The sequence below is a fragment of the Sparus aurata genome, chromosome 4, assembly GCF_900880675.1.
Source record: "Sparus aurata chromosome 4, fSpaAur1.1, whole genome shotgun sequence".
Lineage (NCBI taxonomy): Eukaryota > Metazoa > Chordata > Actinopteri > Spariformes > Sparidae > Sparus > Sparus aurata.
In genome coordinates this window covers 4,708,850-4,725,311 of record NC_044190.1, presented here as the reverse complement: position 1 = coordinate 4,725,311, position 16,462 = coordinate 4,708,850, and the positions used below count along the sequence as shown (strand labels likewise).

The following is a 16,462-nucleotide window of genomic DNA, read 5'->3' as shown; positions in this document are numbered from 1 at the left end:
TGATATAAACCTGACAAGGCAATGAAGCAGTCATTGAGTTCAGAGTATTTACTGCACTATTAATGAACATTATTACCAATAAATCACTAACCCAAACTTTTTTAACTACTGACCCCAACCTGCCCAGAAACTGTATTTAAAGGCCATCCCTGTGTGTGCGTGTGTGTGTGTGTCAGTCACGTTGCATATCATTAAAGATATGCTGCCCGTATACACAGTGGAGAAGCCGGAGGTTCATCCACATGCTGAAAACTTTCGACCCAGGTTTGTGCTTCGAAGCCACAACGGAGCCTCGAGCCAGAGGAAGCAGACAGTCTCACGTCCTGTTCATCTACAACATGATGATGTTTATATCTGCAGGGATATAAAATACTGTAAACAAAATGTACCTGTTGCAAAAAATTTAATGAAAGTTATGTTCATACTTTATCATCCCAACCAGGAAACTGATCTGTTTTGATAAAAACCTGCAATATGATGTTAAATCTATGTTTACAAAAGTAAAAGTGAGTTTGAAGCTGCACTGTTTGGATTGGCAGGGCACTTTTGTTTACAATAATAGCATTCAAATGAAATCAATGCTTTTCATTATTTCTTTGTCATTTGTAGTTTGTTTTTAAGAAGGAAAAACATCTATTAAAATCAGGTATACACTGGGGGGTGCACGGTAAAGAACTGTCTGATTTTGGACCTGGGTGATGGCATGGCTTTTCCCAGCTTCTCCTTTGAAGTACTGCTGGGTGAAAGACGGCACTGACAGAAAACAGGCCTGTCAGGGAAGGGAGGACTGGGACGGCATGTTCCCCTGCCAGAACTCACAATGTGGGGAGGAAGTTTTAAGCAAACCCTCCCATTTCCAGACAGTGCTGGGAATGCAGAGAGAGCCCGAGCAGAAATGTTCAGCAGCCCTCTGCCACAACACACATGCACAGAAGGATTAGACCCTTGCTTTACAGACAACCATGACAAAGGATTTGGACAAGAGGTGCTGGGCTGTAAGTGTCCTATGAAGTGATGCCATCATAACAGCTCTTCAGATAACAGCTTGGGTGTGACTAATCTGTTGGCCTAGACAAATCCTGTCTCTGATAAGCAGCAACCGAACTGAGCAGTTGTCCTGATAGCAGATTAGGACACCAGGCATGAACGGGCAAAGTACCCCCTGGCTGCCAGCTGACTCACAAAACACTGGACTTTGAATGCATCTTACAGCACACTTACAGCACACTGCTAGGACTGGGGAAACACTACACAACTTTGAGGATGATTATAACCATTACTGGGCGTCATGGTTGCAAGTCTGAGATCTAGCAGATGGACAGTCAGTGCAAGTTGTTCTGGTAATGAGATGGTTTGAAAAAGAGTAATATCTTTAAACCTCAAGTCAAGTTTATTTGTATAAACCCAAATCACATAACATATCAGTCTATATGTTTACCAAAATTATTTGAGAGATTCTAATGCAGAAAAAGATGCTTGTGATGATTTATACACATCAAATACCCAATTAAGTTTTGGTGCACTGCTGTCATATTGGAAATATAGATTTTGGTTAAACTGTAAAATAAACTGTCTCCATTGCTTTGCAATAAATTAGAAGCTGCTGGAAGACAAGTGTCAGTGTACACAATTAAGTGTGTTTAGCATCAACACAAGGCGAGAGGCTGCCGTGCAAGAAAGTAGCCCTTGCTCCAGACTTGGCTTTCAGGTGATCAAACACCTCGCCCTCTTCAGCTTTTAGGCTAGATGATATTTGACCAGGTGTTACCTCAGGTTGGACTTTCTCAGCTCTGTATTTTGCATTACAAATAGGGATGCACCGATCTGACTTTTTCAGTCCCGATACCGATGCCTGGACTTTGTATCTGTCGATACTCGATACCAATCCGATAACGTTGTTCAATTAATGATAAACTGTATACCTTCCACCTTATACCATGTGGAAGAGACTAAAGGCACCAGACTTTCCTAACTAAACATTACTTTCCTAACTAAGACAAAATAATCAAACATATACCAAACATTGTAAACATGTGTAACATTGGTAATAACAATAATAATAATAATAATAATAATAATAATACATTTAATTTACATAGTGCCTGTCAGGGTACCCAAAGACACTTAACAAAGTGGAACAAAAACAAAGAATAAATGGAGCGCCTGTCAGTCAGCACGGAGGGAACACTAGCACTGAAGTCAGTAGCACCGTCCGTACACAAACTAGCGTCTGGAGGCTCTGTGCACACAGCGGGGCGACGCAGGAGACCAAGAGGTCCAATCCACGCGATGAAGCCTGGGGAGAAGTGACAGCAGAGGTCCAGGTGCTCCTGTGCTGAACACCTGAAGACCCCGCCAGCAAAGGCGAAGTAGCGACCATCCAGCATCGCTGCGAGCCGGGGAGACTGCAGCAGCAGAGGAGAGCGACAAAGCAGCCCGGCGGTGAATAACCCTCCCTGAGGTTGTGGTGGAGGGACGACCAACGGAGCAACGATGGACAACCCACGTAGTATTGAGTACGTCGGTTTGAAAGTTAGCGTTGCTAGGCTAACAGCTGATCGGTGAGGCTAACAACTGATGGCGGGGCTACCAGCTAATCAGCGGAGAAATGTGACGCGAGTAAGTGCAACGTCCAGCAAACAGGAATACAAAATAAAACATAGCAGCTGAATCTGAGAATACACTAATAAAAAGTTGGTCAAACAACAACTTGTGCTCTTCCAGCATGCGACACACTGACGAATAACGGAGGATGTGCTGCGATCTTAATATCGGATCTTTGCACCCCTATTACACATACTTGTGAGAGCTGCCCTGACTCACTGTGACTTTTTGCAGGGTTGACATCTCACTCCGTCTCTTTCTCTCTATGACTTAAACCTTAAAAAGTGAAAAATGACAGTACACAAAGAAATGTGTGGCCATGCTGAATAACATGCCCGCTTCTGATCCGTTCTACTCTGCCATCATGCCTCTGCCAGAGTAGGTGAAGCATGCAGGTCCTTGAAAAATCAAGTGTTTCAAACCAAGTGAATACACATCACACATAATGTTACACTCCACTGTCATTCATGCGGCGAGTCTGATTGCCAGCTCACGTGATTTGTGGCAGCAATGTGACATTTGGCTGTTTCGAGTCCATTTCAACGTTTTTGTTGCAGCCGGCTGCTGGATTTTTTCTTTCAGCTTCCCCTCCAGTCCATAACACTACAGCCAAAATGCAGGACTGGAGGACTCAATGCAATGATGTCACTCTGAGACACTCTTTCCATTTAAAAGAATATCTGATGAAGTGAATAATAATTGATTGCCAAGTTCTTAAATATAAATATATACCACGCTTTTCCAAACATCATTTCTAGAAAAAAATACTGTCTTACATTTGGGATCATATTTCTAATATGCAACATCACTTTATTTTGCATAATGTGCCTTTCCTTTTAATCCATAGCTACTTAAAAGTAAACCTCTAAGTAGTTACAATTAATTAGGGCCAAGCAGGTCTCGAACTGAGAGATCCCTATTGTTTTTGTAATGATTACTTTTTTGTCCAAAATGATCGCACTTTTCACTGCCTGAACATCCCCCCCCCCAAAAAAAAAATCACCAAACTTGGAATATGAGTCACACCACAAATTGTGGATTTCCACCACTTGGTGGCGCTATAGTCAAGGAAAGTGCGTTTTGCCTTATAACTTCCAAATACTTTATCGCACATTCAAAAACCTTATATCCAATTCAGTGAACTCTGCTGAATCTCGTCATATAGGCCACGCCCATTTCCGCCTACCATTTTATTGCACAAATTTGCAAAATGTCGCAAACCTACTTTTTCGTACTCCTCCCAGGCGTTGTCACCGATTTGCACGAAACATTGCACACATAAGTTTAAAAACTTAAGAATTTGGATTTTTCAAACAATACTCAAGTTATTAAATAACAACTTTCTGCAGATTTCGTTCCAAACTGGAAGTGTTGCATATCTCCACATTGGTGTGTCCAAATGACATCAAACTCAGGTTACTACTTCCCCATGAGCTCCAGAGGCTCTGTGCAAAACTTTGGCCGACGACCACTGGGTTGCGCTCTTTAAATTGAAGGATTTTATATCTCCACATCAGTAGGTCCGATTGACACTAAACTCGGTACAATTATTGCCAATGCCCTCCTGACGAGAGCTGACTAAAGCTGTTACCAGGGGACTCTATAACACTCCCTGGAATATTAAAAATCCTAGCCCTGCCTCCTACATGCACATACATGAATGCCTTTCGGTATGCAAATGTATCATGACCAGACGCACAAAAAACATCAGGGTACGAAACTGTCACTCCACCAGGAAGTCGGCCATTCTGATTCAAAGTTCCCATTTCACCCCCATTTGGGTCCATTTCCATGTCTTGTACTTTAACGAACTCCTCCTAAAGATTGAACACCATATTATTCGCCATAAAGCATCAAGTCCTTATGACTTCAACATAAAATTTCTCATGTACACCAAATTTATCACACATGTAAACAATGTACAATTTCATCTGTAGTCCATTTAGTTTTTATGTAGACTGCAGGGAGTTCTTCTGACTTCAGCATACATTATTTAATACCGGCAGGAGCAGACCACCAAATTATAAAAGAACAACTTCCTCATTCCTATCTGGACCAAACGTCACAGCCCTGAACACATAGGCCAATTTAACGTCATAGTTACAGCAGCCCAAGAAACTTAACCCCTTCGTGCACTGTTCGAAACTCGGACAGTTAAGAGATGCGTATGCATGACAGGGCAATGGGGCCGGGTATGTGGCATTCCTCGACATCCGTGAACTGCGAGGGCCCGTTTCCTTGGTCATGCTTTTGCGTCTCCAGTGTCCGAGTCTGTACATGTAAACAGTGTAACCTAACAATCCACACAAACCTGTTTGACTTATCCATTTCCTTTATTCTGATGCCAATCAATCTATATTGATTCCCTTCTGATGCATGTGCAAAACAAATGGCACCCAAGTATTTGGGTCCTTGTTGTCTAGAAGAGCGTGAAAGGCCAAACACGCATTAGTACAACTTTCAAAGGCTCAAAAGGGGAGCTCAAAGAAATTCCTGTTTCATTAAGAGATAATGGTTTATCAATATTTGGAAAGAGGAAACAGAAATAAGTATGTGAATTAAAAACTACTTCCATAGAGATAGAGATACAGATGGGAGAGAGAACCATGTTTCTATTCACAAAACTCGGGCCGATATAAAATGGCATACCCAAACAAACTGTATAGAAACCTCATTGAAATAAGAGGACTGGCATGAAAACCTTGAGGCCAAAACAGTCTCCAAATTGAAATTTAACATTTTCTCATTGAGCTTACATGTTTTACATGTTTATTAATAGGTGCATGCACAATATACACTGAACCCTCTAAGTGCATTTGAAACTAAAAGAGCCCGTCATCAAGGCATTGGATCACATGCATTTTGTAGGACAAGCCACTAAGCCAAGACGGATAGATGGATGCTGTTAGCATAATCATTTCCTTCATCCTGAAAATAATTTTCATCTTAGCCATGTACCAATACGGTCAATCAAATCATGTTTCAAACAAACTGAACATAGAAACAAACAGGAGCTGAACATGAATGCTTTGGCTTCATTTCAGTAAACAACACCTTGTAGATATTGACAGAAAAAGCCTCAGGTGTAGATCAGAAGGGGAAAGTTTAATTTGTCCAACTTATTATTTTTGGCAGGTGTCTCTGGAATAGGAGGAGTCATTATTTGATTATGAATAAAAAATCAATCAAAATGAGCTTTCAGCTTTGATCATCGCAATAAGAAGGATTGGTCTCCCAGTACTTTTTCCTTCAACCCTACCTACATAAGAGCGTGTGAGAGGACAAAATGAGTCTCACAAGTTATGGATATCTTTCAAAGATTTGTTTCAGAAGATGGTTTACTCTTGACGGATAAGAAAAACCATACTTTGTAGCAAATGTAATTCCTATCTTTTGTTTTGTATTGTTAAATACCCAAAGGGTGGTATTTTTCTTCAACTATGGAATATTTATTTTTGGTGAAAATACTTTGAACTTACCAAACACGTAAAAAGCGTTGTTTTATAAAACCCATGAAAGGAAATATAAAACTTGACAAAATTCTTTACAGATCCAGATGCAACAGTTAAACGGTAGCATAGCTGCTGTGCAAAAACATTTATTAAATGGAAAATAGACAATCAAGTGGTGGATGTGGAGAATTGTGACAGCCCTACTTTTACAGGAAACAAAAGAGCCTTTGAATAACGATGAAAAACAAATAGTTATTTCAGGTGAGAATTCATTCAGCAGACATTATGCCCCTTGTTTGCTGGTCAGAGAAGATAAAAAATAATTGTTATGCAGATTGAATGATGCTACTTCAATAAAGCCTTGTGGGGCATTAAATAAAAGGGCTTCATGAGAACGGCGACAACCAGCATTACAGATCACATTTATTTAGGTGAATAAATAGGCCTTTGTGGTGGGTGTGCCCACACAATGCCTGAGGCATTCAGGAGGATTGCCAGAGGCAAAATTATGACGGATGTAAACAACATTCTGAGACATGATGCCAGTGCAAATTGATTTTAAACAACCCTGCCTGAAAACATAACCATTTACTAAACACAGCCAACAGCTCAGCATTACTCCCAAAGGAGAAGGAAGGACAGAGCCAATAAATACACTGTATTCTCAGACTCTGCTAAATGTACAGTGAACAAGGTAAAAAGCAGATGAAGAGATTTAAAGAGATTCTTTTAACTGCAGTTTTGGCATCTTCTACAAGTTTAAAAAAAATGGTACCAGTAACTAATGAAAAAAGAGTTCTGAACATTATTTTAGCCCGACAGTGTCTGCAGACAGATAAACTGAGTTTAATTATGTTTGAGTCTATACACATATAAAACACAAAGGAGTGTGTCTTTAAAGCTTGGTGCAGGGAAATGTAATTTCAAGGAGGAAAGACAAGAATGATAAACTCATTTAGCAATTATCAAAATGTTAAGCCAGCTGGTCTTTGTGCAAACAAATCTTTATCTTCAATGTATTTTGTGCTTTTACAATTCAGCAGAGCCCTGAAGGCAGAGCAACAGGAAAACCACAATGAAATCAAATTGCTGTTTAAGGGCATATTCTTAATGATTTTCTCCAAAATGTAATTAAAAACATATTGAATAAACATAAACCTCCTCCTCAGGTGTTTAGCGCTCTCCCCCAAGGAGGGCCTAATGATCAACACTGCTTCATGCTCGGGCAGATCGCTCTCCAAAGGGTCAACGAACAATCAAGTGTCTAATACTAGGTGGGAAGAGACACTTTCCTTTCAGGGATTTTCAGATCATCTGTCAAATGGAACATTAATCAGAGGCATGTTCAGAATCTACTGGACTGTTAAATTCTAAATAAAAACATGATCAGCCTTTGGCTTATATTATGGCAGCAAGGTGATAATTACATTGATGTCTCTCCATCAATAAATCTGTATAGTCTTCAGAAGAATTTAATCCATGAAAAAAAGTCACACAACCAACAGCAGTTGGGGATCAGACCAGCTCGAACCTGCAATGTCAGATGAGCAGTCAAGTCTCTACTTCTGTTGTTTTAATACACCTGAAACTAAATGTCAGCAGTATGAAAACTACACAAATCACCTTTTCTGCAGTCCTTTGAAATAAATCTAAAACCTTTGTCAATATACGAAACGTTTGCTGTTCTGCTTGGAAATAAACAAGAAGCCCTTGGGGTCTGGATTTGGACAAAAAAGGTGACTGAACGAGTCTAAACTTACAAATAGCGAGGATTATCCACCAAGAGAACCCGTCTTTCAAACTTCACATCAAGTCTCTTACTGAAAAGCTCAGGGTGAAGTTGGTTTACATTAAACCATGTTTCTTTTAGTGCATGGAAAACATCAATTTCAAGTGACATTTTTATCAGCAACAGATTCTGGTGATGTTTTGTAATGCATGTAAATTCATCTCCTTTGAAATGTGTCATGCATCATGTGATTCAGTGGTTCATGCTGCTTTACAATTTGTCTGTGATCATCACATCAGTGCAGCTTGCATGAGAGAGTTGATATTAGTCCTTAGTTTTGCTCTCTACTGACTTCTAAACCCTTCCACAGCTGAAACCTGCTGTCATGCAAACAAATCTTGCACGTCATTCCTCAATTCTCGATACGCTCGTTATCAAGAACAACTCATTGTGGATCTTATCACATCATGAGTCAGCCATGCCCATAATCTACAACAAGGTAAAGTGACAAGTAAAAGAACTGCTGAGCAGAGCCAAACAAGTAGCGCTTACCTGGGACTCGTGGAGCTCACAGGCCATAGAGGATTACATCACCATAGAGGCCCATTATATTGCAAAAGACTCATCTCCATCCTCTCATGTCCTGCAGACTAGAGCCTTGAATGAGTCCTGCAGGAGCTAATCTTGCAGACCTACACTGTAATGTGACCATCAAATAGAACATTACTGGCAAAGACATTGTTTTAGTCACAGACAATGCATGTGCTACCGCACAGCAAGCTTTAATATTTTCTCATGGCACTGAGCAGAGACAGCTAAATTGTTAATAAAAGTTAGCAAGACTGGTCTGATGTGTGCAGTGTTTTTGGAAGTAAATATATTGTAAATATTGTATTGTATATTGTAAAACTTAGTATGTTGTTGCATCCCTAACGGCTAACGATACATCTAAAATGTAAAACCACCAACTCATACGGGCAAGCGGTCACTTGCAGACAGCACATTCATTGGGCATTTCCAGTGGTATAACTGGGTACCCAATCAGAAAGTGCTGTGGGCGGGACTTTAAATGAGAGAGAGACTACAGTAGGGATGCACCGATCCGACTTTTTCAATCCTGATACCAATACTGATGCCTGGGCTTTGTGTATCTGTCAATACCTGATACCGATCCGATACCGTTGTTGAATTAATAATAAATTGTATACCTTCCACCTTTTACCTTCCTTCCACCATGTGGAAGACACTAAAAGGCACCAGACCTTCCTACCCAAGACAAAACAAACAGTCAACAAACATAGTAAATATGTAAAAAAACTAAAACAAATATGCATTCAAATCTAAAACAGATTGTAATCAAACTTCTTAAAATTAAAATAAATCAAATGTAGCCGCAGAAACAAAACAGTGGTTGGTTGAACATACAGTAGCAATTAGGGCTGAACGATAGATCGTTATCGTATCTATATCTAAATTAGGGCTGGGCGATAAATCGATTTTATCGATTAATTCGAATTTGTACTTTACGTTGATTTGTTTTAGTGAAAATCGATTTCCCCCCCTGCTGGGCTCCCGTAGTTCAGAGCGCGCGCGGCACGCTTGATAAACAAACAACATGGCGGCGAGCAGTGAATATCTCATCCCCAAGAAAGGAAACGTTTCTTCAGTTATTTGGAATTGGTTCGGGTTTGTGGCGTCGGACATGGAACAAACAGCACCTCGCTGCAAAGTTTGTTTGGCTGTTGCTACCAAAGGAAGCTGCACGACCAATTTACTGCAGCACCTCAAACAAACAGAGGCATGCTGCCGAGTGGGAGAGGTGTTGCTCCCTACGAAAGGAACAAGACCGCGGCAGCCCAAGCACCGCCACCACAAACAACCGAGCGTCTTGGAAACATTTACAAACTGTATCCCATATGATAAGAAGGGTGCCCGGTGGAAAGCGATCACGGATGCAGTCGCGATGTATATTGCAAAGGACATGGTGCCCATATACAACGTGGAAAAGCCGGGGTTTATTCACCTGCTGAAAGTTTTGGACCCCAGGTACGTGCTACCAAGCCGCAAATATTTTTCTGATGTTGCCTTGCCTCAGCTGTATAACAGTACACGCCAGAGGATCGCCGCGGAGCTGGACGGGGTGTCGTTCTACTCTGCGACAACCGATCTGTGGTCCAGCAGAGTGATGCAGCCTTATCTAAGTTTAACGCTGCATTTCATAAATGATGACTGGACTCTGCGAAGCGTCTGACTCCAAACGGCATACTTTCACGATGAACACAAAGGCGAAATAATTGCCCAAGGCTTAAAAGACGCCCTGAGCTCGTGGAATCTTCCGGAGGACCGACCCACCTGCATGACGACTGACAGTGGCACCAACATGCTCAAAGCCCTGAGAGACAATGGGTGGCCCAGCCAGCCTTCAGTGCTTCGGGCACAGATTGAACTGTGCTATAGGTAAGAATCAAGTGATATCAAGAGCTGCATGATGTAAATGATGCATTATACTAAACCAATATTTCCACAAAATCTACATGATTAATCATAATTATACACAGTACATGCTCCATACTCTGTGTGTGTGTGTGTGTGTGTGTGTGTGCGCGTGCATAATAAAACACATTTTTAAACAATAAAAAAACTCTTTGTCAAAATAGTGACCAAATACTTTTGTATACCTCAGGCACCTTTTTACTATGCAAAACATGTTCAGGTAAATGTTTTGTTTGCACTTTATCAACCTAAAAAAGGTCTTATAATTGTATGTGTGACTTATTTATCTAAGTGAGTTTGAGGGGGTATTGAGTCAGTTTGAAACAGATAAAGCTTACTGAAAGTTACATTGTCACTGTTTACAATGGCAGGCAGGGCTTCCCATCTCTTTTTTTTGGCTTGTTCATGATTTCCCTTTAACCTCAGAAGGGAAAATCAAAATAAAATAAAATTAAAACTTGTTTTCAACAACTTCTCTGTCATCTGCAAATTGATTTTAAGTGGAGGGGGGAAAAAATCGATTTAAATCGTGAATCTGATATTTTGTAAAAAAATCAGAGATTTTTTTTTTAGGCCATATCGCCCAGCCCCAATCTAAATATGAACATTCAAGATGTTCATATCGAAAAAGCAACGATATAAACGATACAGATTACCCCGCTCGCCCTGCACGTACAGCTCTGGCAGTCAAAACAAACGTCCTTTTTACGATTGCCCTTGAATGCACCGCTAAGGCCAGCCAACCACAAAGCTTATTTCATGCTTGCTGTGGATCGACAGCTGAAGCCAGCCAATGACAAACATACGAGGGCGGGAGTGAGGGAGACGGAGACGGACACACAACTTGGCGACTTTCTAGCTAGTTTAGCGACTTTTCAGACCGTCTTAGCGACTTTATTTCTAAAAAGCGACTAGCAACAAATTTAGCGACTTATTCCAGTGTTTCCTCTAGGATTTCTTTCAGCAGCTCTCCGGGGAGCCGGGGAGGCGTCAACAAATGACACTTGACTGCTGATTTTACTTTTATGCCCAGCATAATCCCCCTTTTTACTGAATGGCTGGCATGGAAAAGGGCTCTTTAAAGGCTGAATGTAAAAATAAAAAATACTAACAAAAATACAACAATAAAATAAAAAAATGAATAAAACAATGAATAATAATTTCTTGATGGGGCTGTAGAATCAGTGGCAAAGATTGCACCCAGGCTCAGAACAATCAATTTTTCTGGGTTTTGAGAAATATTTGAACAAGCTCATCAGAAAATGCAGTCAGCAGTTACACCATGGCGTGTATATATTCGCTTAATGCTATCAATTAGTTTACTCACGTTAGCGACACTGAGTTGAGTTGGCACCGGGCCAAATAATTAAGCTACCGATACGTTACGTAACCTTAGCTGGCCATCAATATTTTGAGAATGTCTAGTGAACTTATAAAATCTATGATAAGTTTTCTTAAGCTAATAAGTCTACCTTTTCTCCGGTGAGTCGTTGCCCTGTTTTCAAGATGACACTCCTCTGACTCTCCGACCTGGTGCCTGGGTGCTCGACGTGATGTCACTTTCAAGGCCGCGCTCTCGCGAGTAATTAACGTCGATGGCACCAGTAAGATCTTTGGAGGGGATCTACTCCAAAGAGTAGATACTGAGCAAGATAGTTATCTAGTTTACCTCAGCACTCGCGACACCCGACCCAGTGCAGGACTCTGCTGTGAAGGTGGATGATGCGGCGGTGCTGTATTTGCGACAATTTAAAAAAAAGAAGAAAAAAAATCTGAAGGAGCGACGGCTAGGATTTAGGAGTTGCGTGCCGCCACTCCTAAATGAATGTAGAGGAAACACTGTTATTCAGATCATCAGGGGAAAGGTGAGAAATATATGATATTGTAATTCTCCTGCTGCTCAGAGTCATCAGTCTGCGGCTCCCCTGCAGCAGCGCCGGCTCTCTGTCCTCTCACACGGCTGCAGGCGGCAGGTGTGTATGTGGGGGGGCTGGCTGGGGCAGCAGGAGCGGACGCTGCGGCCGCTCGCTCTGTGGATTTGAGACCGTATAGTCTGTTTTGATCCGTTAATTCTCTGACTTCTTAGTCTTTCTAGATTCCACTGGTACTTTACCAGTGATAACCTGAAGCTGCTGAGTCTCGATCTTCACTCTCACTCTTTCTCTCCAGATTAGGATGTCATCGTTCATCTTGTAAAAATGCACATAGTTCGTTTGATCTTCTCCCTCCCTTTACTGATGTTACTTCAAATATATTTGTCTCTGTAGCGAGTTTGTGATTATTTGGTAAAGATTTCTCTATCAACCATTTGTATATGGCTTAAAATAATCTCTATTTTTCTGAAAAATGCTTGGTTTTCACCGAACCCGTAGTCATATCGTATCGATATCGAGATACCTGGCATGAATATCGAGATATGAAATTTTGTCCATATCGTTCAGCCCTAGTAGCAATCAAACAGTAACCAGACATTGTAAACATGTAAAAAATATATTAAGTGCAAAGTCCTGCAAACAGGAATTCAAAATAAAACATAGCAGCTGAACCTGAGAATAAACTAATAAAATATTGGAGCTGATAAAACATCGACCTCTACTTTTAAATGCTTATGGAAAATAGTGGTGTGTGCAACTAATTTAGATGAATCAATCACAAATAATTAATGGTTTATCTAATTAGATAGATTTAAAAATCCCCTGACAGCACTCGTCTGTTTGGATTCCTAAATGTAGTTAGTTAATCACACACTCTTGTAAAGGGTCCTCTGGTGACCCAATGCCCCGGCTCCACCCGGCTCCACCCGGCTCCACCCGGCCATGTCTTTACAGGAGAGCAGCACTGTTGCGGTTCATGCTATACTGAGCAGTGGTCAGTCAGTCTCTGCTGCATGTCAGAGACTATGTAGCTGCTCACTCACTCCTCTGCTGCTGTTTTCAAAACAGGCTAATTGCCTAATCGAAGTTACAGTATACACGTCTAGATGTGATGCACTGTTTGAAGCACTGGATGTTACTAAAGACAGTGATGTTTACAGCTTCTCGGGTGGAAGTCCAGATACCAGTACAGTATGGGTGTTCCACTGGCTGCTACAATGAAAAACAAATAAAGGTCGATATATAAAGTGATAACCACAATAAAAAGCGACACACTGTAGTTTGCTTTGACGAACACAGCCCACAGCACAAAGGTCAGCTCTAAACTGTATCAGAGACCAAGATGAGCTCCTAACATCAGAATACCCAAACAGCCTCAACAACCTACAAAGACGACAAACTCTTCCTTGCACAGAGAAGAGTCTCAGAGAGAATGGTCACCGATCCAACAAGCTGCTGAGCAACACACATCTACTGTTGTTTTAGATAACAATTCACCTGTTGCAGGGCACCAGATGTCCAAGGCTGCAGTACTGCCTCCTAAATTTAACATTTCACAGCTCAGTATGAGAGCAACACTGCTGCACACAAATCTCTCTGTTTCCTGGTACTTGTAATACACTCTGTGGAAGGTTTATGGAGAGGGATCCACTAGATGCAAAATCCAACGCTTCACACTGGTTGAGAAGTCACCTGATGTGGTTATAACACTGACTGTCAAACACACATTAGACACCCAGCTGGAGCGGTGTTTCATACTCGTTTTTACTTGTGACAACATTGAGCCAAACAGGCTTAAAACCCAGCTTCACAACAAGGAAAAAATCATTAGGAAATTAGGAACATTAACATAAGACAAGCTCAAAATCTGAATTTTGAGTTTCCTCTACCTTTATTGTTTAAACTCGAAAGCTCAAAGTCTGGTTTTGAAATTAGAATTTAACTATAACTGAGTCAATATCATTCCCACTGACAGCAGACTCAACACCCTCACATGGTGATCACACTGGATGTGTTAAATGCACCATTTCTGTAGCCTAGACACCCAAACAATGTATCTGCACAGACACTCTGAAGGTCAGGCAATAAGACGGACAACAGATTAAAAAGTAACACTTTAACTTGCACCTGACCGGGGAGCTGATGCTGACGAGGACACTGGAGTCCAAGAGCCATGCAGGCTAACATTTACTAACTGTGGCTGATGGGAATGTCATGAGTCCTGCAGGTATTTGGTCGTTTAAGTGATTACGATTCATCCTCTCAGGACCACTGAATGTACACCATTTTACAGCAGTCCATCGAATAGTGGTCAAGATACTTAATCAAATCAAATTGTGACACTGCAAACTAGAATTTAATTTAATATTGAGTCAGTCAAAAAGAAGAGTCATTGCAATATTTTGGTTTCTGCTATGTACATTGTAATTTCATAAAGTTTGATTAAGTCAAATAACCAAAGTAGGCCCTGCTTTGTTTGATGAGTCAACAGAAGTGAACCAACAATGGCTGTGAATGGTGGTTCGCTGTGTATGGAGATCCTGAATGTCACACAAAACCCAGTGTAGCCAAGAACCTTTCAACTGGACTAAATCAAGACAGACTTCTCTCCTAATCTGCAGAAATACCAATCTTACAGCAAATAAAGTTGCAGTTGACGTGTTTGAGTGGATTGGCCTTCCTTGAAATTGCACATCTGGCAATGTGTCTACTGCACGTGTGCAAAATAAAACAAACTAAGTGAACTGAACTGGTCGGACATCATCTTTAACATGAACACAGATTATTACAGCAGCACTAAACCACAGAAACTGCTGTGTGAAAGGTTTACCGTCTCGTATTAATCCATGATTGTTTACAGATTAAAACATGTTTTCATGTTTCCACCACCTCCATGTGTGTGACGCTGTGCACCTGCACAGTGCCTGTGTGTTTGGACACCTGTGTAGTGAGTTAAACATCACAGGTGTGTGTGTGTGTGTGTCTCCTGCAGTGTGTGCATGTTGGAGGGCTACAAGACTTCATGGTCCACTTCTCTCATACTCACTTGTTCCTCAGGACCTGCCAGGCCGCCTCGATGTCCGCATACAGGTTCTTCTCGGAGGGCTTGCCGGTGCTGACTCCGTAGCCCGAGTAGTCGTAGGAGAACACGTTGCAGTTGATCCTGGAGCCGAGGCCGATGTAGAAGCTGCACATCTGCCCCAGGTCCACGGCGTTACCGTGGGAGAAGAGCAGCGTGTACCGGCTGTTCGGGGCGCAGCGCACAAACATGCATCCCACCCGGTTACCCCGGCTGCTCCTGGTGCTGAACACCTCCACAGCATCGAGCTCCCGCTGGGAGTACTGCCAGTCCGCCCGCTCCGTGAGGTGGAGGCTCGTCGCCCCGTTAGCATCGGCGTGCACCGAGTACGTGGGCTCCGGCGGGAGGAAGGCTAGCTTGGCCGCGATGCGACTCGGACAGGGCGGACAACAGAACAGCCAGCACAGTTCACCAAGAGAAAAACCATTCATCCTGGGACCTTGCTCGGGCATCTAGGCGCGGGTGTACCAGTAAATGAGCCGCTGTTGGAAACAAAGGCAGTTCTCCCGGTGTGAGCTGCTACTTCTGTCCCATCGACAGACTTTCACAGCGGCGCTCAATGACAGGTGGCTGTGCGGCTAACGAGCTAGCTAACAACAAGACTCAGTCCTCCTGAAGATAACACACTCACACAACCTCACAACACGTCGTTCAGCACCACAACACCGTGCGGAGTCCGGTCTGCCTGCAGCAGCTCCGCCCGTGTGACATACCGCGCTCTGTCCGTCAGGGTTTGTCGCTAATGCATTGTGAGAGAGAGAGCGGCCATTTCTGCAGGACGGAGAGCAGCCGGGCTTCCGGCGGAACCGGATATCCGGTTTGGATCCTGTGCGTCTTTATGTCAACATGTTTTATTCATTGTGTGTTTTAGAACAATTGAATGCATTTTAATTGTTATTCAACTATTTATGTTTTCTCATTACTTCAGACAGAGTGAATGACCAGAGTATAAATAAGTTCACTTGTATATAGAGTTCATTCAAATCATACTCGTGTAATTAAATGAGTTTTATTGTAACATCTGTTTTGTGTGTGTGTGTGTGTGTGTGTGTGTGTGTGTGTGTGTGTGGTCCTCCCTTCCTACTTCACCTCTCCTGCTGGAAAAACCAGCATAGACCAGCACCAAAACCAGTATATGTTGGGTTTTGGTGCTGGTCTCTGCTGGTTTTTCCAGCAGGGTCTGAGGAGTTGCCTCCAGAGCACTTGTGATTCAGACATTTGCTTGGCAGTA

General features: G+C 42.0%; 1 protein-coding gene across 1 annotated transcript in view; it reads right to left on the bottom strand.

Moving 5' to 3' along the window:
• Positions 1 to 16,051, bottom strand: part of abhd17c (abhydrolase domain containing 17C, depalmitoylase) — a 29,876-nt gene extending 13,825 nt beyond the window's left edge. The window contains exon 1 of the mRNA XM_030415289.1: positions 15,199 to 16,051. Within this exon, the coding sequence (XP_030271149.1) occupies positions 15,199 to 15,683 (485 nt within the window). The 5' untranslated portion in view covers positions 15,684 to 16,051. The remainder of the gene's footprint in view (positions 1 to 15,198) is intronic.
• Between the last annotated feature and the right edge of the window lie 411 nt (positions 16,052 to 16,462).